The 22,442-nt window shown below is 36.5% G+C and overlaps 2 protein-coding genes across 2 annotated transcripts; both read left to right on the forward strand.

Annotated features, from left to right (window-relative positions):
* On the forward strand, positions 269-7,041 carry LOC109844215 (leucine-rich repeat receptor-like serine/threonine-protein kinase At1g17230). The gene is made up of 3 exons (XM_020413182.1): positions 269-3,661; positions 5,494-5,877; positions 6,583-7,041. The coding sequence occupies exons 1-3, from the start codon at positions 757-759 to the stop codon at positions 6,606-6,608; spliced, it is 3,315 nt and encodes a 1,104-aa protein (XP_020268771.1). The 5' UTR covers positions 269-756; the 3' UTR covers positions 6,609-7,041.
* Positions 9,544-22,204, forward strand: LOC109844992 (ornithine aminotransferase, mitochondrial). The gene is made up of 10 exons (XM_020414176.1): positions 9,544-9,860; positions 11,284-11,392; positions 11,568-11,798; positions 13,466-13,625; positions 13,732-13,787; positions 19,618-19,770; positions 19,869-19,966; positions 20,678-20,758; positions 20,978-21,211; positions 21,814-22,204. The coding sequence occupies exons 1-10, from the start codon at positions 9,670-9,672 to the stop codon at positions 21,953-21,955; spliced, it is 1,455 nt and encodes a 484-aa protein (XP_020269765.1). The 5' UTR covers positions 9,544-9,669; the 3' UTR covers positions 21,956-22,204.

Genomic DNA, 22,442 nt, shown 5'->3' on the forward strand with positions numbered 1-22,442 from the left:
ATATTGGCATGTACCATGTTCTTTTTTTTACTGAAATATATTTGTACTCATATCTGTAATTAGAATCGGTAAACAAATAAAGGTATAATAAGTATCATATCTAAGCCGTATCTGATCCGTTTGCGACCCGAGTTTTAGCTCAATATAGTAGATTTGGGTTAAGTAAGCGAACCTACAGAATTTGGGGAGCAAAACGGCAAATACCGTTGATTGTTTGGGGCTATAAACGTAAAAAAAAAAACCCAAAAAAAAAAAAATCCAAAATTTTCACAGTAACGCGCACTCTCTACAGAGCGAAGAGAGAGTTGCCGTTTGTTCACGAGGAGCATAATGAGATTCGAGAAACGGAAGCACAATCACAAGAGGAGGAGGAGGAGGAGGAATCTAGGGTTAGGGTTTCTTCAACAATTGGGGCTCGATCACTGTAAAGCTACAGTCTTTGAATGATGGCCGAGCTGGAAAGCCCATCGTTGACTCTGTCTCTCTCTCTCTCTCTCTCTCTCTCTCTCTCTGTCTCCCTCTCCCTCTCAAGGGTGAGTGATTTCTGACAACCCACCATCCAATTCCAATACCCCTCGTGATATCTTTTAAACCCATTAACCCTAATCAGCGACTCACCATTTCTAGGGTTTCTTCTGAGGATCTTACAGCAAAATTTCATAGAGTTGGGTATACATTCTCAATTTCAGCGTAATTTATGTGTATGGTTTTGCTCTGAGCCCTCCCATACCAATACCTAAAAAAAAAGGAAAAAAAATGATGCCCAGATTGTTATTTTTGGGTATTGTGTCCTGCTTTGTTCTTGTTATTCGTTTGGACGCGCAAGAGAGCCAAATTCTCTTGAATTTCAAGAAAGGGCTTGTTGATATCGATGGAAATCTCGACAGTTGGAGCTCTTTGGACTCTAACCCTTGCCATTGGAGTGGTATCGGCTGTGTCAATGCGTCGGAGGTAACTTCGATAAATCTCCATGCCTTTAATCTCTCCGGTAGGTTGCCTACAGGAATATGCCAACTCCGGTACTTAACCGCCTTCAATGTTTCGACAAATACGTTCTCGGGTCCTATTCCTGTGGATTTCGCTTCTTGTAGGAATCTAGAAGTCTTAGACCTTAGCACTAATGATCTCCATGGTGAAATCCCCGGAGAACTCTGCGGTTTGTCTTCGTTGAGAATGCTCTTCTTGAGTGAAAACTTTCTCTATGGTGAGATACCATCCCAAATTGGTAATCTCACGTCACTGAGAGAGCTTGTCATTTATAGTAATAATCTCACCGGGCCAATTCCTTCTTCGATCCGAATGCTGAAAAACCTTAGCATCATTCGCGCAGGTCTAAATGAATTTTCGGGTATTATACCTGCTGAAATTTGCGAGTGTTATAGCCTAGAGGTTCTTGGGCTTGCCCAGAATAGGTTTGTAGGGTCTCTTCCTAGAGGGCTCCAGAGGTTGAAGAATTTGACCACTTTGATTCTGTGGCAAAATCTGTTATCTGGGGAAATCCCTCCAGAGCTTGGTAATTGCAGTAGGTTAGAGATGATTGCTTTGAATGACAATAGTTTCACTGGAAGCATACCAAAGGAGCTTGGGATGTTGTCAATGTTGAAAAGATTGTATGTCTATAGAAACAAATTGAATGGACCGATCCCTAGAGAGTTAGGGAATTGTGTGAGTGCAGTGGAGATTGATTTATCCGAGAATTCGTTGTCGGGAACCATTCCCGTAGAGCTTGGTAGGATCCAAACTCTTCGACTTCTTCATCTTTTTGAGAATCTATTGCAAGGGAACATCCCTTGGGAGCTCGGGCAGCTGAGTCAGTTGAGAAGGATAGATTTGTCTATAAATAACTTGACGGGTACCATTCCTTTGGGGTTTCAAAACATCACCTCTCTTGAATACTTCCAACTTTTCAACAATTCTCTCGAAGGCATCATTCCTCCTCTATTAGGGACCAACAGCAACCTCTCTGTGCTCGACTTGTCTGACAACAAGCTAAACAGTACTATACCTCCTTACCTTTGCAAATATGGTAAGTTGATTTTCTTGAGCCTTGGTTCAAATAGCTTGGTAGGGAATATCCCTCATGGGGTAAAGACTTGCAAGAGTCTTGTGCAACTGATGTTGGGGACTAATAAGCTTACAGGGAGCCTGCCCGTGGAATTATCTGAACTCGTAAATCTCACTGCTGTAGAAATGAATAAGAATCGATTCTCCGGACCAATAATTCCTGAAATTGGCAGGCTCAAGAAACTTGAAAGACTCTTTCTTTCCGATAATTATTTTATAGGTCAAATCCCTCCTGAAATTGGAGAATTATCAGAGCTTGTGTTCTTCAATATCTCCTCAAACCAGCTCTCTGGAGGTATTCCTCATGAATTAGCAAACTGTACAAAGCTCCAGAGGCTTGATCTTAGCAGGAATCAGTTCACTGGTTATGTTCCAGAAGATCTCGGCAATCTAGTGAATATGGAATTACTCAAGCTATCTGACAACATTCTGAATGGTACAATTCCTAGTAGTCTAGGAAACCTCTCTCGTCTTACTGAGCTGCAAATGGGAGGGAATCATTTCTCTGGAACTATACCCTTCGAGCTTGGCAGACTTGGAGCTCTACAAATTTCACTCAATGTTAGCTACAATAACCTCTCTGGAGAGATACCGGCCGAGCTCGGAAGCTTGCAAATGTTGATATCGCTTTACCTGAACAACAATCAACTGGATGGTGAAGTGCCCTCTTCATTCAGTGGCCTGTCAGGCCTTTTAGAATGCAATCTCTCTTACAATAACCTTGTGGGATTTTTACCTAGTGCTCCTGTGTTCCAAAGGATGGATGTTAGCAATTTTCTTGGAAATGATGGCCTATGTGGGATGCATCTTAGAGCATGCCAACAAAATCCCATGCCATCAAATGCTGAAGAATCAAGCTGGATCTCAAGGGATACTGCAAGTGAGAAAATCATTAGCCTTGTTGCGATGGTCATAGGATTTGTTTCCTTAATTCTCACAGTGGGAGTCTGCTGGGCCCTAAAGCAACATGTACCTATTCTCGTCTCGTGTGATGATCACAAAGATGATATATCAGGCAATTATTATTTCCCGAAGGATGGTATCACATATCAAGAGCTTCTTAACGCGACTAACAATTTCTCGGAGAGTACCATAATAGGAAGGGGTGCCTGTGGTACAGTATACAAAGCAGTCATGGGTGATGGGGTTATACTTGCAGTCAAGAAGTTAAAGCCCCATGGAGAAGGGTCTACTGATGACCGCAGTTTCCATGCTGAGATATCTACACTTGGGAATATTAGACACTGTAACATCGTGAAGCTTTTTGGTTTCTGCTACCATCAAGACTCTAACCTTATATTATATGAATTCATGGCTAATGGTAGTTTGGGGGAGCTGCTTCATGGGACTAAGGAAACATGTTTGCTTGATTGGGACGCCCGCTATAAGATTGCTCTTGGAGCTGCCGAGGGTTTGCGATATCTTCACTGTGATTGCAAGCCTCAGATAATACACCGTGATATAAAGTCAAATAACATTTTGCTAGATGAAGCATTTGAAGCTCATGTAGGAGACTTTGGATTGGCAAAGTTAATTGACATTTCCCACTCCAAGACCATGTCTGCAGTTGCTGGCTCATATGGCTATATTGCACCAGGTAAGATAATTGTCTCACCATGCCAAAAAATTTCTATTTCTTGGTATTGCATCTTTAGTAGCAAAGAGCAGGAGTTTGATGAAGTATACTTTGCCTATTTGTTTAAAAGAATAATATAATAGGTATAAAGATGTGAATTTCTTGTCTATTACCGATAATTATGTTTGGTTTCATTTTGCTTCTTATGTCTTGATAGTTTAATTCTTCTATTTGATAGTTTCCCAAGTTTGTAGTTTCAGCTAAGTGTAGACGTAACCAGTTATAGTTGGGGAATATTTTTTTTCGGGTGCTAGAGGATAATGAGTATACCTGCTAGCGATATGGAAAACCATAAGAAAATACTGGCTATGACATCTATAACGCATTATGTTTGTATTCCTTATGACACAAAAGAGCTTCCTTTCCGTGGCTTTTCAAGATAAACTGGAACTAGGCAGAATCATAAGTAGAATATTCATTTGGATCTAGCAATGATGTGAGATTTTCATTTCTGTGGTCTATTCTCTTGGATTTACATATTTTAGCATACACAAAATAGTGAAATACCAGTATAAGGCTCTCCATCTCAAGATTACCACATAAATCAGAGGCCAATGGATTCTTTGAAAGAGTTAGTTTCCTTCCATGTGGGATAATATGGATTTTCCCAGTAGAATTAATTATCTTGCTATATTCTCCTGTTATTTTGAGCTTAAAGGAGTGTTGTAGCAGGACAAAGATTTCGTGAATCATGGTTGCTGGAGAATGACGTACACATAAAGCATCTATTTGTAACAATCCAGAAACCAAATAGACTCATGTTGCCAAAAAAACCAGAATATCTACAGCTATATCCATCATATTAGCTATAGTTGTTTAATGGTAGTACATGTTTGTTTAACATTGCCAAAATTGAGGACATTAATTGTTTTAATTATTAACTATGTAGCACGGACACGGATCCAACACTGCCATCCGACACGCCGACACGAGGCAAATCCTAAAAAATACATAGGATACGTGTGTCCGACACGGACACGACACGACACGGCCAAAATAGTGAAATACCAGTATAAGGCTCTCCATCTCAAGATTACCACATAAATCAGAGGCCAATGGATTCTTTGAAAGAGTTAGTTTCCTTCCATGTGGGATAATATGGATTTTCCCAGTAGAATTAATTATCTTGCTATATTCTCCTGTTATTTTGAGCTTAAAGGAGTGTTGTAGCAGGACAAAGATTTCGTGAATCATGGTTGCTGGAGAATGACGTACACATAAAGCATCTATTTGTAACAATCCAGAAACCAAATAGACTCATGTTGCCAAAAAAACCAGAATATCTACAGCTATATCCATCATATTAGCTATAGTTGTTTAATGGTAGTACATGTTTGTTTAACATTGCCAAAATTGAGGACATTAATTGTTTTAATTATTAACTATGTAGCACGGACACGGATCCAACACTGCCATCCGACACGCCGACACGAGGCAAATCCTAAAAAATACATAGGATACGTGTGTCCGACACGGACACGACACGACACGGCTTCATGTTATGCGTGTCCGTGCTTCATAGATTATTAATAGAGTGAAGATAAGGTAATCCTTCTTCTTGATACTTTCTAGATTTTCTTATTATTGTTTGTGTTATCTGAAGATAGTTTGCATTGTGTTAAATTTTTTTTTAATCGTCCTTAATTTATTTTTCTATCACGGAGAACCACGGAGTTTGTTCAATCCTTCTTCTTGGCATAACATCATAGCATTATTCATGAATTATGAACCATTTAATTTTCAAATGAAATATTGTATTCTATCTAACTATAGTATTCTTTTCCTGGATTCAGAATATGCTTTCACAATGAAGATCACTGAAAAATGTGACATCTACAGTTTTGGAGTTGTTCTATTGGAACTCGTCACTGGGCAATCTCCAATTCAGCCTTTGGAACAAGGTGGGGATCTAGTCAATTGGGTGAGAAGGTCAATGCAGAACGTGTCACCAATCTCTTGCATTTTTGACCATCGTCTAGATTTGAGTTCAAAAAGAATGGTGGAAGAGATGGCTTTGATTTTGAAAATTGCTTTATTTTGCACCAGCGAGTCTCCATTTGATAGGCCAACAATGAGAGAAGTCATAGCCATGATGATCGACGCTAGGGAATCTTCGTGTAGTTCCCCATCATCTCCAATGTCAGAGACACCTTTAGATGGCAATGTTTCTTATGAAGGTAAAGAATCGTCCATCACTTTGGATATATCCCTGAGAAATGAAGATATCTTTTATGTCTCCAATGGTAGTCAACAAACCTCTACAATGATTCAGTAGCAGACTCGGTGGTTCATTATGTAGGAATACACTTTCACAATTCTGATGGCAGAGTGCATAGTTCAATCAATTTCTTTTGTTAGATATTACTGTTTACCAAATATTAGTAGAATTTAGGATCATTTAAACTAATACCTTCACGTTCTTTGTGACATGCTTTAGAGAAGAATAGCGCAACTGGGTTTCAAATTTAGTTTCTCAGTATAGGAAGGGCCTTTTATTTCTAACTGCTGCACCTTTTCACTTGTTATAGGGAACGGTCACCGTCATGATTACCTGACATCTCTATGAATTTGAATAATTCATATATTTTTTAGATCTTTGATCTTCTATGTTGCATTAAAGCAAATAGAATATTCGAAACAAGAATTTCATATCATAAGCTTAGGCCTACTGATTTAGTTCCAGTGTAAACATTTTTGGGTTTGCAATATCTTATTATTCTCCACAAATATTTAAGATGACCATGTAGCAGAGCATCGACGGGCTTTACTATTTTATGATCCATAGAATCAAGTAAAAAATACTTATCTGTTAAATACGTGTATGTAAATCACTAGGAAATCACATAAAGTATGATTATTTCCTTTGGCTTTGTCAATTTCAGAAAGGAGTATGCCGGTGTTTCGATAACCAGTCTGGAGAGCAAAGGAGAAGGGTATGAAGTCACTTATCGAGATATCTTCATAAGATACGCCCATGTCAATTCGGTGAAATTTGACGCGATCCTCAAGTCTCATAATGACAATGGTTATGCGCGTGGAAATATTCGCTGCCTTGGTCTGTAGAGCTAATAAATCTTGTGAAGGTACCTTGCAGGAGTAAAAGGTTGATGCTATCTTCATCTGGAAGAAGCAGAGGTTGAAAAGTTGCACATGCATAATCCTGTACAGGCTCTTGAGCAGGTGCACATAGATGACTTCATTTGCTGAGGCTGTTGTTTAGGGTGCGGGGGGAAATTTTAACAGTATCATGTGCAATATGCAATATGGATGACCATGATTTACTGAAACATTTACAGCTCATTTCATAATTTTGATTATTATTACTATTGTGGTTGATGTTAGTATTATGGCAACTCTTTCCTTGTTAGTGGATACGAACCTGGTTAAAGAGCTAAACTTGTGTTTACTAAATAAATAAATAAGAATTGAACTACTCCTTACACTGCACCAGTCTGAACCTGGTTAACGACTTGATCATAGTAAGAGTTTTTTTTTTTTTTTTTTTTTTTTTTTTTTTTTTTTTTTTTTTTTTTTTTTTTTTTTGTTAAACACAATCATTATCGTGCTCCCGTGATATGGGAATTTGGACTAATTACATTTTGTGCATGGACGATTTCCCTAGGATCAGAAGATCAAATTACTAGTAAAAACTTTAGGGAAAATGAGTTTATAGTTTTAATTTGTGATCTATGATGAACATAGATTCTTTATAGTATGGTCATGAATGACAAAGGGATAACTTTGTTTAGACGTCAGAGATTCTAAATGATAATAAAAAGTTGTCAAATTTTTAATGTTCAAAAGTAATCAGTAAGGACTCTTAACGTTATCTTCATCATCAACATAAATTGTACTTATAAATTTCTATTAAATCTTGCTAATGTGACAATAATATGAAAGAAGAAGCTTGTAATTTCACTAATTTTTCCTAATATGTTGGGATAAAATGGACTTTCACTAATTTCTTCTTTGCTAACATGTCAGTGATATGGTAGGGAGATTGTCACTGTTACGTCAGCAAGATTTAACAGAAACTAATAAGAAGAATCTAGAGTGGCGCAAAAATAACTTTAGTGAACTCCAATAACGATTTCAAACATTAAGATTTCATATGATATTTGATCCGTATATCAAAGAGTCTCAACTGAATTTTTTGGTTAACAAGTGTGTAACCCCCTTACAGTAGGCATTACCTAGATTCCATGTAGGATTAATATTTAACCAAATAGAATTTTGTGGAATGTTATGTAACAGTGGATACATGTGAGCCCAATAACGCCAAAATTGGGCCTACTCTACAAAAGGCAGAGCCCAAATATCTTCATCCTGTTTGTTTTTGTTCGCCACCGTCGTCCTTGAGATGCGTGACAAACCTTATAGTGTCTAAGTTGCGGCCCAATCACGTCTCTTTCTACCTAATTTTAACGTTTTATCTCTTTTATTCTCTTCTCCTTCATACATTAAAAAAAAGCATAAATTTCACAAAACTCCTGATCTTTGGGATATTTTGCACAAGAGATTCCTAAATTTTAAAAAGTAAAGAAGGTTCTTATTGACTTATTTCGCTAAACTAAGGACTCAAAACAATTGGTTTATTAGATAAGCACATGATATGTTTCATACTTCTAATGTAATTAATGTATTGGTAATATTATCCTCTTTTTTCATAGGCCTCCTCTCATGACACAGGTTAATTTATTTTTTCATGATCCGCTCTTTAGAAATAACAAATTATGATTTGGGATGGAAAACAGAGTACATGGAAAAACAAATGGAATTTTAGAGAATGAAAAAAAATTAGTTTGGAGGGAACTAATGGAGGCATTTGGAGATTTTTGAAGAGTTTGATTAGTGAAAATAGTGAGAACTAAAAGAATATAAAAGATTAGCTATCACATTATAATGATTTTCAGTTAGCTCAGTGGGCTTTGAATAACTCTGAAAGCTTGAGATTCTTTTTGTATAGTATAAAGATTAACTTGCGGCTTTACAAAAAAACTCAAAAATGTAGTGGGGTTTTGTAAAATTTTCCAAAAGAAAAATCTAATGTTTTTGGTTATTTGGTATCCCTCCAAATCTTCTATAAATTACACATTTATCCTCCAACTCTTAAGAATTGCCACCACACCCCAAAATCGTCAATAATTGCATATTTATCCCCATATATTCATAACTGCCAATATAACTCCCAAATCTTCCATAATTACATATCTACCACCAAATCCTCATAATTGACCATATACTTATTATTTTACAAAGTCGATAAAAATTTTAAAATGAGATTAATGAGTATCATTGTCATAGGAGAGGATTTCCTCCTTGACGCCTATGTGGCACAATCCCAACCATCCTCATAAAGTATGAGAGAATGTGTGAGTTGGTGGGGATTTGTGCCTACTTTATGAGGATGATGAGGATTGTGCCACATAGACGACAAGGAGAGAAATCTCCTCCTATGATAATGATACCCATTAATCTATTTAAAAATACCTAAAATATCCCCAAGTGATGTTTATCAAGAGGAAAAGCTCCATAGGAGGGCAATTATGGGCATTTGGGGGATAAATACGCAATAATGGACGATTTGCGGAGTGGTGCGCTGACAATTATGAAGATTTGGGGTATATACGTAAGTATGTAAGATTTGAAGGGTATATTGGCAATTATGAATATTTGAGATGAATATGGAATTAGGGATGATTTGTAGGGTATATTGGAAATTATGAAAATCTGGGGGCACATATGCAATTATGAAAGGTGTGGAGGGTGTATATGCAAATAACTTTTTTTTTGTTTGTTTGAGGAGTCGTGCGGCTTCCTCCTCCCCCATAAAAAATACAATTTTTATTTGATCACACTGTTGTTTATAACTTTATATCACATAAAACCCCTTTCCCCCACCTTCATTTATCCAGCCTCAATCTCTCGAAATTTTGATCAAATCTCTGCGGAGCAAGGGATTTCAGGAAATGGGTCCTGCGAAGAATTCGATTCAGGGTTTATTGAGGAGGGCCATCAGCATCAACAGCAGCAGAACAACAACAACAAATGGGGCGAGACGTCTGTGTGCAGTTCCAGAGAAGTCAAGCTCAACCTCTTCTTCATCCTCTTCTTCCTCTGATGAGCTGATTAAGATGGAGCAGAGCCACAGTGCTCATAAGTAAGTAAATAACATCAATAGCCTACTGTACCTTCCATTTATAATTGTTCTCCATGGTTTACAAACTTATGGTGAGGATTGAGTTTGCAAGTTTATAATCTGACATCTCTGGGTTATTGTAAAAAAAAAAAAACCTGGGCTCGCGCAGCGGTATTTTTCTTTTCAATCAGCATTAAATATGGAATTTGAGGGTTATAGTTTTAGGCTGCAGGACTCACCTAGACTACTGAGGAGTGCATGTTTTCAGGCCACAAGCACAAGCGACTTCATCTAATTGAAAAGGGTTTTAATAGATGCCGAAATTGCATTCGGTTCAAAATGGGAGAAGTTGTTTAATATTGGGTCCTCATTAATATCTCCGGAATTGCTATGCGAATAATTAAGCCAAACCCCTCAGTGCACAAGAACATTAATTTGTAGTACAGACGAAAGGGGAAGAATATTTGATTAAAGAAATCATCAAAGACGATATATGAAGGTAATTACACATGACCATGGAAATCAGTAAGAGGGTCTTGTTTTCCTACTCAGTTATATGCGGAAATAAAATTTTTAGGAATAAGATCATGTGAACTTTTGGTCATTGTCATATTCATCAAAGAGACTTGAGCATGTTTAGCATGTGAGGAACCTGATTTACTTAGTAGCATACATCTATATAGACGAGGTATGGTGATTCTAAAACTATTGAGGACCATCTCAAAATGATAAAATTAACTCAAATAAGAGTTGGGGTATGGACTGCTCCCAGCAAATATGCTATAGGACTCAAAAAATCACTGTTGTACATCTTTTGTATCGTATTCTACAATTTCCTATACAGTATAAAACCGTCCTTTGGCATCAGAATAAGAAGCGTGCTTCAGTCTTTCAACTTATGGAAAAAGGGTCCTCTTGTTGATCTTCTTGGAAATATAGCAAGTATACAAACTTCAGGAACTTTGAACTAGAAATGCAACCAAATGGACAAGTTCAAAGTGGTGTTAAAAGAAAGCAAAACTCATACGCATCACACTTTGATTAATTCTGGTAACATCAAATGTTATGTTATCTATGGTAAACTTAAACTCTTTAAACATATAAAATAGAAAAACTTGTTAATTTATATTATATATAAACTATGTCGTTAATGCTTTGTAGCATGTGTTTTATTTGAAAACATAGAATAAACTTTAAAATGTCTTGTGTAATTGATAAGGTCTGTTTATGTTTTTTATTATTTGTTCATGGGGAAACGTTATGATTTACATGTTTTAATTTACATTTAGGATGTTTTGTTTCAGGTTTTCGAGTATCATTTATGTCTAAATCATGTTGTTACTAGGCATATTATTGCTTGGTTTCTCAGATCAACTCAATGTTTTGAGCAACACAAAGCTTTGTACAGATTTTATTCGACTTCTAAGTCGTATTCTTTCTGCAGTTACCATCCAATTCCTATGGTATTTTCTCAAGCCAAGGGAACATCTATATGGGACCCTGAAGGCAACCGGTACATTGATTTCCTATCAGCTTACTCTGCAGTGAACCAGGTTTGCTGTTTTCAAAAGTAATATACCATTTGTATTCAGCATCGTTCACAACTTCAACTCTTGATGCCAATTCTTTATCTCAATTAGTTTGGTAAAGAATAGCCAGTTGGTAACAACTAGCAAGACTGATCTATCAACCTAAGTGTATAACTTTATTTTGCTTGCCTGTCTTCAGGGACATTGCCATCCAAAAGTTATGAAAGCCTTAGTTGAACAGGCAGGACGTCTTACACTTAGCTCTAGAGCCTTCTATAATGATAAGTTTCCAATCTTTGCTGAGTATTTGACACGCCTATTTGGATATGAGATGGTTCTACCAATGAATACGGGTGCTGAAGGCGTGGAAACTGCTCTGAAATTGGCACGAAAATGGGGTTACGAGAAAAAAAATATACCAAAGGACAATGTGAGTTTGTTTTGCTTCACTTTACTTTTGACCTTTCAATTGTCTCTTTGTCGTGTCAAAAAATTCTTCCTACCTGCATTTTGTGCTAGGTTGTCATTAAACAAAAGTAACTTGGAGGGGCAGTGAATACACAGAAAGAATGCAATTTTCAGAATCATAATTTGTTTGTATTAATAGGTCACATAGTTGTTCAAATATGTAAAAATGCAGCCAGCTTAAACATGCGCGTGCTTGTCTGAGTGAGTATGCGCATGTATGCATGAACACACATTAGATGACATCTATTATAGTATTATTATTATTCATAGAATACTTGTAGGTTATACAAGTTAACGTCCTAAACCAGAAAAAGCTAACAATCAGTAGTAGTGGTGAGCATGGGAGTTACCAAAATAGAGCAATTCTTCTTTTTTTCTTTTTTCTTTTTATGGAGTTGCAAAATTTTTTTCCTTTTCTTGAGTATGTGGTTATGTTTCTTTTCTAATTGTAGCCTTTTGGGATTATTTGTTACTCACTTTCATAATGTTCATGTTCCATGTTAGCAGTATGTCAATGGTGTTTATGGTTGGTCATAATTGTCTTTCGCACTTTCACCTCTGAGTGCAATATTTTGCTCAAGGACATTTTGAAGAATTAAGCTGCCTAATTTGAATAATTCATATCTACGAAGTGTATTTTTTTCTCCTTTTTCCTGAAGCTCATTTGTATTTACATCTTCCTCACTTCTTTGCACATGCTCCTTTTCCTAATTGAGGACACAATTCTTTCTACCAGCATGTAACAAGAAAGTAGGGGTGGAAACAAACCGAATAGAGTACCAAGGTGTCCGCACATGTATTTGTTTAAAATTTTCAAATTCGATTCTGAATTCCAATATCCTAGTTTGGATATTTTCGAACTCGAATAATTGGTATTTGTCAAATACTCAGAAATATTTATCAAATATTAAAGTATATTCATTTGACTAATAATGTATACAAATTAAGAAGATACTTTTTTTTGTTAAAGAAATACTTCCATATTTCTAAAGAATTTAATTTTTTAAACATCATTTAAATTCTTAGTTGAATACTTATGATGTATAAATCTATAATATGAATATTTTTATTAAAAAATTTAGTTTTAGGCGCTTTAAATCTCTCATATCCAGTATAGAACTTTAAGCAGAAAGTGTAAGCGAGTTAAAAACATTAGATCATGTGTGTACTAATACAAATTATAAACGATTAAATTTTAAGTGAATATTTGATAAGCAAACATATTGAATATACATTTGGTTAAATTCTATTCATTTATAAACCCGAATACTAAAGCTATTTGTTTATTGTTAAAGGAACCACCTAATTGAATATAATTAAATAGGTACTTGAACAATTAACAGACTATTTTCTTACTATTTGTTTAGGGTTTCAAAACTATATATTGACTGCTTCAGAAATGGCACACTGCATTTATAAACTTATAAAATCAACTATATAAAGACTACATAACTTCTCTATTCATCCCATAATATATTTTGTCGTTGCAATACATGATACATAAAACCCAATATTGTGCTTTATCAATCTCAGATTATGTGTCATTTTTGCTAAAAGCAATAGTTTTCCATAATGTATGAAATATAGTTACAGTGGTTCACGTTAATTCTATTCCTTTTTTTTTGCCAGGCTATTGTTGTGTCTTGCTGCGGATGTTTTCATGGCAGAACTCTAGGGGTAATATCCATGAGCTGTGATAATGATGCAACTCGAGGTTTTGGTCCCTTGGTTCCTGGTCATCTAAAAGTTGATTTTGGTGATACTGAGGCACTTGAAAAGATATTTAAAGGTTGGTGATGAGGATCATTTCTTGCCAACGGCTCAGCCCTTTTTTTTAAATTTACTTTGTAGATAATAACTAAGTATGAATCCTTTTTTTTTTTTTGGAATTTCAGAACATGGAGACCGGATATGTGGTTTTTTGTTTGAACCCATTCAAGGGGAGGCAGGGGTATGTATGCTTAAAACCTAATATATCAAATTTGAATACCACGTTGAAAGATAATAGGCATCTTAGAATATGAAACAACCTTGTTTTGATTTTGTAGGATTTTGGTATAAGTGCCACGTCTTTTATATTTCATAATAGAAGGTTAGCAAAATTAATACAAAAGATGAAATTTGACTTATAGTAATTTATTCTGCCACCTTCAATCGTGAGAAGCTATATTATCCGGATTTTTTGTTCATCTGTGCTTGATTCCTAGAGGACTCCACTAGTTCATGATTAGTGATTTTGAGAGTAGTTAATTAAAGTTCCATTGAAATCTTAATTCTATTTACTAAACCATTTACTCAATCTAGGCATTTGTGCTTCCTTGTGGTGGTTTCTTTGCTTGTTTCTTGATATTTCTCTCTTTCAAATTTGTCCAGTTATTTGTAACTGATCTAGTGATTCTGTAAGCTCTTCAATTCCATGTTTTATGTCATGGCTGTTTAAAATAATTTCATTACTAACCTAGAAATGTTGTTTGTGTGCACTTGCCTAAACTCCATTTTCTACTTTGCATACCATTCTTTTTGTTTATCTGCGAGCATATTAAAAAAAGGAAAAATTGCTTCAAGGCCCAAAAATGAAAATACAATGTGGCCCAGCCCCCTGTATTATTTTTCATGTGTATTAGCCCCAAAAAGGAAAAGTTAATGTGATTCTACCCTTTTTACAATTTCCAAGAGAATTAATTCCCAAAAAACCCCAAACTACCCTCATCATCTTCTTCTTCTTATCTTCTCCTTCTCCTCTCATCTCCTCTTCCACCCTCTCTCCAACCTCGCTGGATACCTCCAACACCGCCGCCACCTCCGCCTCCCCTCGACCTCGTCGACTCCATCCTCAGTCGTAGCCCCCGCCGTCACCATCGCTACCCTTCTTCCTCTTCTTCTTCTCCTTCTCTGTCTACCCCCTCTTGAGTTTTGAGGGCTCCGTTCTCTCCCCCGTCGCCCCCATCCCCCCGAGATAGAGCAGATCTCCGTCGCCTCCATCGCCACGTCAGCCCCCCCCCTCCACTCTCTCCCCGTTGTCAAATCCTTGGGCGGGTCGGGATCTGATTCTGGCGGCCTATCCGTCGGCGTCAGAGTTGGTTAAGGGGATCGCGGCCGAGTGTGGGGTTGTTTTTGATGAGGTTGGTAGAGATCTTAGGAGTTCTAATTTGTGTTTTTTTGCTTTGTTTTGGGTGATTGACAGATTAGTTTGGGGGTTTAGGATTCGGGGACGGAGGGGTCGTAGTGGGCGGAGAAGGGGGTGGGACCAGTGGAGGGGGTCGACGGGGACGGAGTCGAGGTGGGAGTTGAGGAGGGAGGGGTCGAGGCCGGGGAGGGAGAGGAGGAAGGGTTTGGATTGGGAGAGCTCCAAGGTCTGGATGCGGAGGGAGGGGAGGGAGGAGGCGAGGGAGGAGAGGAAGGAGACTGAGGGGGTGTAGTCGGGGTTGGGGTGGGCCGTGGGCGGTTGGGATTTGGAGGTAGCGGCGGAAGGTCTGGAGACGTGATTCTTCCTCTGTCGTGAAGGCATGGACGAGACGGTGTTGAGTTTAGCTGATCAAGAAGCAGACAACCACTCATAGATTGACTTTTTGGAGGGCCAGCGTCTCGTTGACTATGGAAGATCAGATCACCGCTCCTCTAGTTCTCTGATTTGAAGTCATTGTGCCGCAAATGTATCTGATGCACTGCCAATTATACAATAGACTGAAATTATTACTCATAATTATGTGTTACTTTTTTAACTTTTTTTCCAAAAGAAAAGTTTATTCTAGTAGTGTCGTGTGAGTGTGATGATACATAGATATTAGTATTTTAGTCTGTATTGAGTAACATGTTCCTTTTTGCATGAGATCAGGATAACATGTTCCATTTTGTAATTTATTTGGTAAATATCATCAGAAACATGTTAACTTTCTTTGTTCGTTTGTTAAGTTACACTGGTAACATGTTAACTTTCACAGTTCGCTTGTTAACTATAATACGTAGCATGTTAACTTTAATTGGTAAATTGATAATTATATTCAGTAAACTGTTAACTATAATTCATTATCCGTTAACTGTTATTTGTAATCCATTATCCGTTAACTGTTATTTCGGGTCATATACACGTTAATATAGTTCTCATTTAACATGTTAACTATAATACATAGCATGTTAACATAATCCGTTAACACATTAAAATAGAACTATAATACGTAAATTGATAACTATAATACGTAGCATCTAACACGTTGTTGTTAAAACTTGTTTCTCAGCCACGCTGTTGTTAAAACCACCTGGATCACTTAACATAAGTGTGAATATGTGCTAATTCTTCTTCTTCACAAGAGTTAACATGTTATCCATAAGAGTAACATGTTATCAACAAGAGTTAACATGTTATCCACAAGAGTTAACATGTTATCCACAAGAGTTAACATGTTTGCCACAAGAGTTAACATGTTTGCCATAAGAGTTAACATTTACGTATTATAGTTATCAATTTACGTATTATAGTTATCAATTTACGTAAATTGATAACTATAATACGTAAATTGATAACTATAATACGTAGCATCTAACACGTTGTTGTTAAAACTTGTTTCTCAGCCACGCTGTTGTTAAAACCACCTGGATCACTTAACATAGGTGTGATTGTTGTTAAAACCACCTGGATCACTTAACATAGGTGTGATTGTTGTTAAAACCACCTGGATCACTTAACATAGGTGTGATTGTTGTTAAAACCACCTGGATCACTTAACATAAGTGTGAATATGTGCTAATTCTTCTTCTTCACAAGAGTTAACATGTTATCCACAAGAGTTAACATGTTATCCACAATAGTTAACATGTTAGCCATAAGAGTTAACAAATTAGCCACAAGAGTTAACATATTATCCACAAGAATTAACATGTTAGCAACAAGAATTAACATGTTAGCCACAAGAGTTAACATGTTATCTACAAGAGTTAACATGTTAGCCATGGATTGAGCTCGATGATTTTAACATGTTATCTACAAGAGTTAACATGTTTAGTAATTTAATGTTAACTCTCTTTAATGTTAACTGTGAATCTCTGTTAGTTGCTTATTATGTTTGCTGTTTAGATGTTAGCTTTCATGTTTTAGATTTTAACCCTCCGTAACTTATTGCTTGCTATGTCATCGTTAGTGATAACAGCACAATTACATATCCGAAACTACTGTATTTGCTCCGCGGGGGAAGACTCGATGACAAAGTAATAGAGGTCATCTTAGATAGATTACGGCAATGGTTGCAGTTGCAGGAGAACGTTGCCTTAAACAAGCAGTATGGGATTGTATCTATATATTTCTGCGTAAGATCAATCCTCATATAATTAGTTAACATCTAAGCTCTTATAGTTAACATGTTAACCACAATAGTTAACATGTTAAAATAACCGTTAGTCACAACAATGAACATGTTAGCCACAAAAGTTAACATGTTATCCATAAGAATTAACATGTTATCCACAAGAGTTAACATATATCCACAAGAGTTGACATGTTATCCACAAGAGTCGACATGTTATCCACAAAAGTCAACATGTTATCCACAAGAGTTAACATATAGCCACAAGAGTTAACATGTTCCACAAAAGTCAACATGTTATCCACAAGAGTTAACATATAGCCACAAGAGTTAACATGTTATCCACAAAAATTAACATGTTTTATCCACAAGAGTTAACATGTTAGCCATAACAGTTAACATGTTAAACACAAGAGTTAACATGCTAACTAAAGAGTTAACATGTTAGCCATAACAGTTAACATGTTAAACACAAGAGTTAACATGCTAACTACAACAGTTAACATGATAAATATTATGGTTAAAATATTAACTATATGAATTTGAACCATGTTCACATGTTAAAGACCGCTCTTTCTTAATATCTTAATTTTGTATAACAGCATTCACTCTATTCCTAATTGTTCGCCATGATATAGTTGACCACTTTACTGTAAAGAAGCAACAAAATCGTTTGTGAAACAATCAACAGATTTGGTGGTAATATCCCAAAAATCGTTTGTGAAACAATCAACAGATTTGGTGGTAATATCCCAATCTCATCTTTTGGTACACTATGATTCTCAATTATATTTAGGGATTAGGTAAATGTTAACAGTCAGTCAACTATAGTTTACATATATTAGGTAAAACATAACAGTTAATCTACAAAACTTAATACTTAAAAGAATAAAGATAACAATTACTCAATTATACTTATATAGAACAACTAAACATTAACAGTTAATTGGCTATAGTTCATATGTAATAGGTAAAACTTAACAGCTAATTAACAAAACTTAACATTTAAAAGAAAAAAATTAACATTTACTCCACTATACTTAACATGGAACAAATAAACTAAACGTTAACAGTTAATTTTCTATAGTTTACATTACTAACACTGCAAAACATGATACACCACTATAAAAATTGAACTAACATAAATTCACTTTATTCTTAAATACTTCCGTTCAAATCATAAAACAATGGCATAAAACCAAACCTACATTCTCCACAATCAAGCTCTCCTCCACCCTAGCCTTCTTCTCCTCCACTCCACCTTCTGAGACCTCGTCATCTCGCAAGCAACACAAACTCCTCATAACTCCTCATAACTGAGCTCACCATCAGATCCATGAAATAGCTAAACCCAGTATCACGTACAATCTCCTCATAACTCTCAAAGAAAGAAACCAAAATCTCTATTTTCTTTGTTTACCCACTAAAGCTCACAAATTGCTAAAACCCACCAAAAATAAATCACCAAAGGGGGGAGGGGGGGATCAGACCCAATCTCTGCTCTTCTTTTATTTGTACACTATAAGCTCACAAATTGTTATAACCCACCGAAAAAACATCACCAAAGAGAGCAAACCAGCTCCAATCTCTGTTTTTTACATGTTTTTTTTCACTTATAGCTCACAACTTGCTAAAAACGTCCATCAAAAAGCAACACAAAATGAGAGAAAAAAAGGATAGAAAGCAACTCAAAAGGATGCACACATGCAGATAGGATAAATTTGAACCCAAAAGACTTCAGCTTTTCAAAAAACAACAAGGGGCCTTATTCCCCCCCCCTCCACCACCTCCGACCACCCCATCACCGATCCTACCACCACCAAACTCGGCCAATCCCAGCGATTCCAGCGACCCCACCCTATCCCTAGATTCCTCCAGATCTAGCGATTCCAGCGGAAGAAGAAGAGGCGGCGCGATGGTGGCGGCGGGGGCTACGACTGAGGATGGAGTCGTAGAGGTCGAGGGGAGGCGGAGGTGGAGGAGGTGGCGGCGGTGTTGGAGGTTCCCAGCGAGGTTGGAGAGAGAGGGTGGAAGAGGAGATGGGTTTGTTGGAAGAGAAGAAGAGATCTGGAGAAGGAGGGGTAATTTGGGGATATATTCCCTTGGGAATTGTAATTGGGGCTGAATCACACAGAGTTCTCATTTTTGGGGCTAATACACATGAAAAATAATACAGGGGCCTGGGCCACATTGTATTTTCATTTTTGGGGCCTTGAAGCAATTTTTCCTTAAAAAAAAAGGTGAATTGTTATGTTTGTTAACCGTTGTATCATTGGCTTTTGTTTATCATTGCCACTAGCCTTTCTTAGCCTTTGAACTTTTAATTAACTCTCTTCTCTTTAAATTGAAATTTCTTTCTCAAAATTGAAATTTGCATCACCAACACATTCATGATATATAAATTTTTACATTTGCTTTGCTTTTTGATAATATTTAAAGAGACATGTTTATTAAGTGTTGCTGTTGGTTTTCAATTTTTTCCAGGTTGTGATTCCACCTGATGGCTATCTGAAAACGGTTAGGGACCTCTGCACTAGACATAACATTTTGATGATTGCTGATGAAATTCAAACTGGCATAGCACGGACTGGAAAAATGCTAGCATGTGACTGGGAAAAAATCAGGCCTGATGTCGTGGTAAATTTTTTTTTGCACGTTCACAAATTCCTGTTGAGTATCTTAGCTCAAAATTGTCACTTTGGTTGCCAACCTTCTATGTTTGTTATCTGCAATAGGTACTAGGAAAAGCCTTAGGTGCCGGAGTCATCCCAGTTAGTGCTGTGCTCGCTGACAAGGATATCATGCTGTGCATCAGACCGGGAGAACATGGAAGGTGTGTGTTTTCTCTGCTATTTGTCGCTTGAAATTGGGTAAATTTCATGAATACCATGAATTATGGGGGTTATTATGCACAAAACTACTATAAACTACTTTTATTAGAGAAAAGTACCATCAGGCTCTCAAATCTACAGAAAATACCATAGACTATCAGAAAAATTACTATCACGGCATTAAGATGTCAAGAAAATCTAAAATATCCCTAATAGTTAAGAAGGAAGGGAGGGTGAGAGAGTAGTTATAGAAGTAATAAGGGCAAAATGTCCAAAATGTGTCGCGCGTGTATGATATGGCAACTGACACCACCCTTATCACGACCAGTCATTGTATTTTAGTAAAAGATATGATGTATTTTTGTCTAATTTAGTCTTTGGCGAATCGTCCTACAAGAATGTAGGAGCAACAAGAGAAATGAAACTTAAGGGAAGACAAGAATGGTGGCGACGAATTGAATAGTTCTGTTTTGTTTTTGTTTTCTGAAATAAATATTATGGAACCCGTCAGGGTTAGAATACATCTATATAATATAAAAGATATACATGAGCTGAGGATCAGAAGTCCCTTAAAGTTGATAGAGGACGAGAATACAATGTTTTCTTTTTTGCATACTTACATAGTTTTTAATAGTCTATATAAACTTAATTCTACTCTTTCACTATTACGTAATAATGCAATAGCTTATTGTTTTTAAATTCTGTAATTGCAGTACATTTGGTGGAAATCCTTTGGCGAGTGCAGTTGCAATTGCTGCTTTGGACGTAATCAAAGATGAAGGACTAATAGAGAGGTACGGCATCTCTCAGTTTCAGTATTGAGTATATTTTAATTGGCCAATTAGTGTAGTTATCCTATCACATATGTTAAAAAAAAGTCCTTTTGGTCACTAGAAATAATAGTTTCTTTCATTTTTTAGGAGAATATTTCCTTTGGTATATTCTATGCAGCTAGGGAAGTATACTCTTATTTCTTAGGATTATTTAATTTATGTTTCCTTTTTTATCTGCAGAGCTGCTAAATTGGGTGAAGAATTCAGGGACCAGTTGGTGAAGATTCAACAGCAATTCCCAGAAATCGTAAAAGAGGTACGAGGAAGAGGACTGCTTAATGCCATAGAACTAAACAACAAAGCTCTATCCCCAGTCTCTGCTTATGATATATGCCTTAAGTTGAAGGAAAGAGGGATTCTTGCAAAGCCCACTCATGATACTATAATCCGATTGGCTCCTCCGCTCTCTATAAGGTAAGCATCACTCATTGTTTCATTAGATCTTGAATGAATCCAAATTTTCCAAATATGGCGCCTGGCGCTTTCCTTTTCCCCGACTTCCTCAGGTTTTTTGAGCCTGTTTCAAGTTTGACACATTCTTTTGGTTTTTAATATCTATCTATATATTTTTTTTTCTTGAAATGTGTTAACTGGTCAAAGCATTTGATAGCATCTATTGTCTATGAAAAAATTACAAGCATAGAACAAACCTGTATTACATAATGCCATGAGCTCTCTTGCATTTTCTATTAAGGATGTTTAACTCACACGTCCAATTTATTGGTATATTTATTACTAGGTTGATATCTATCTGTGATGTCTCGGCTACCATCCTCTATTAAATGAGCAAACTCGATTTCTTTATATCATGATGTAGCTCCAAATAATGTAAAGGTAATTCCAGAAGAGATTATAGCTCAATTAGGCTTGCGATTGGTGATCGCCCCTCTCTTCTCTTGTTTAAGCTCTACCCTTTGTATGTGCTTCCTAAGGAATATGTTTCTTTGCGCATGTACCCTTTTCATATGATCCTGCGTGCCGTATTGTTTGATATGTTGAACTTTTACTTATTTCAGTTTGGAGGAGCTTAAGGAAGCATCGAAGGCTCTCAGAGATGTGTTGGAGATTGATTTACCGAAGATGAAGAAGGAAATGCCTCGGAAGAAAACCTCGAATGTGACTCATCCTTGCGACAGGTGTGGACGTGAATTATACTAACTCGTCCGAAGATTGATATACGGTTATTTCCGCGATAATTTCTATTCTTTCTGGCATATGCAAGCTCAAGCATTTAGAACCGAGCTAAATACTTAATAAATTTTAGAGCGCTGTCACCTATGTATGAACTTGGGAAGAAATTGCTTAAATGTTTGTTTTTTCTAATTATTCAAGAGTATATGCTTTCTATCATCAAAAGACATGAGATTTCTTCTTATTATATAAAGAATAACAGTCTGATGTAGGACGCATAACAATCAAATTCATGAAAAAGTGAGATATTCACGAGTCAAATATGGACGTGGATCAATTTTGTATTTTCTTGCAAAGAAACAATTATATTTCCCAATCCGGAAGGCGGATCCTGATATATTATATATGAAAATTGTTCACCTCGACGAGATGAAGTCATTTAAATTTAATAGATTTCCGGAATGACATCAGTATCACCGGTTTTTGGCAAAAAATTGAAAATTAATTAGCATTC

The sequence above is a fragment of the Asparagus officinalis genome, chromosome 6 (assembly GCF_001876935.1).
Source record: "Asparagus officinalis chromosome 6, Aspof.V1, whole genome shotgun sequence".
NCBI classification, from domain to species: domain Eukaryota; kingdom Viridiplantae; phylum Streptophyta; class Magnoliopsida; order Asparagales; family Asparagaceae; genus Asparagus; species Asparagus officinalis.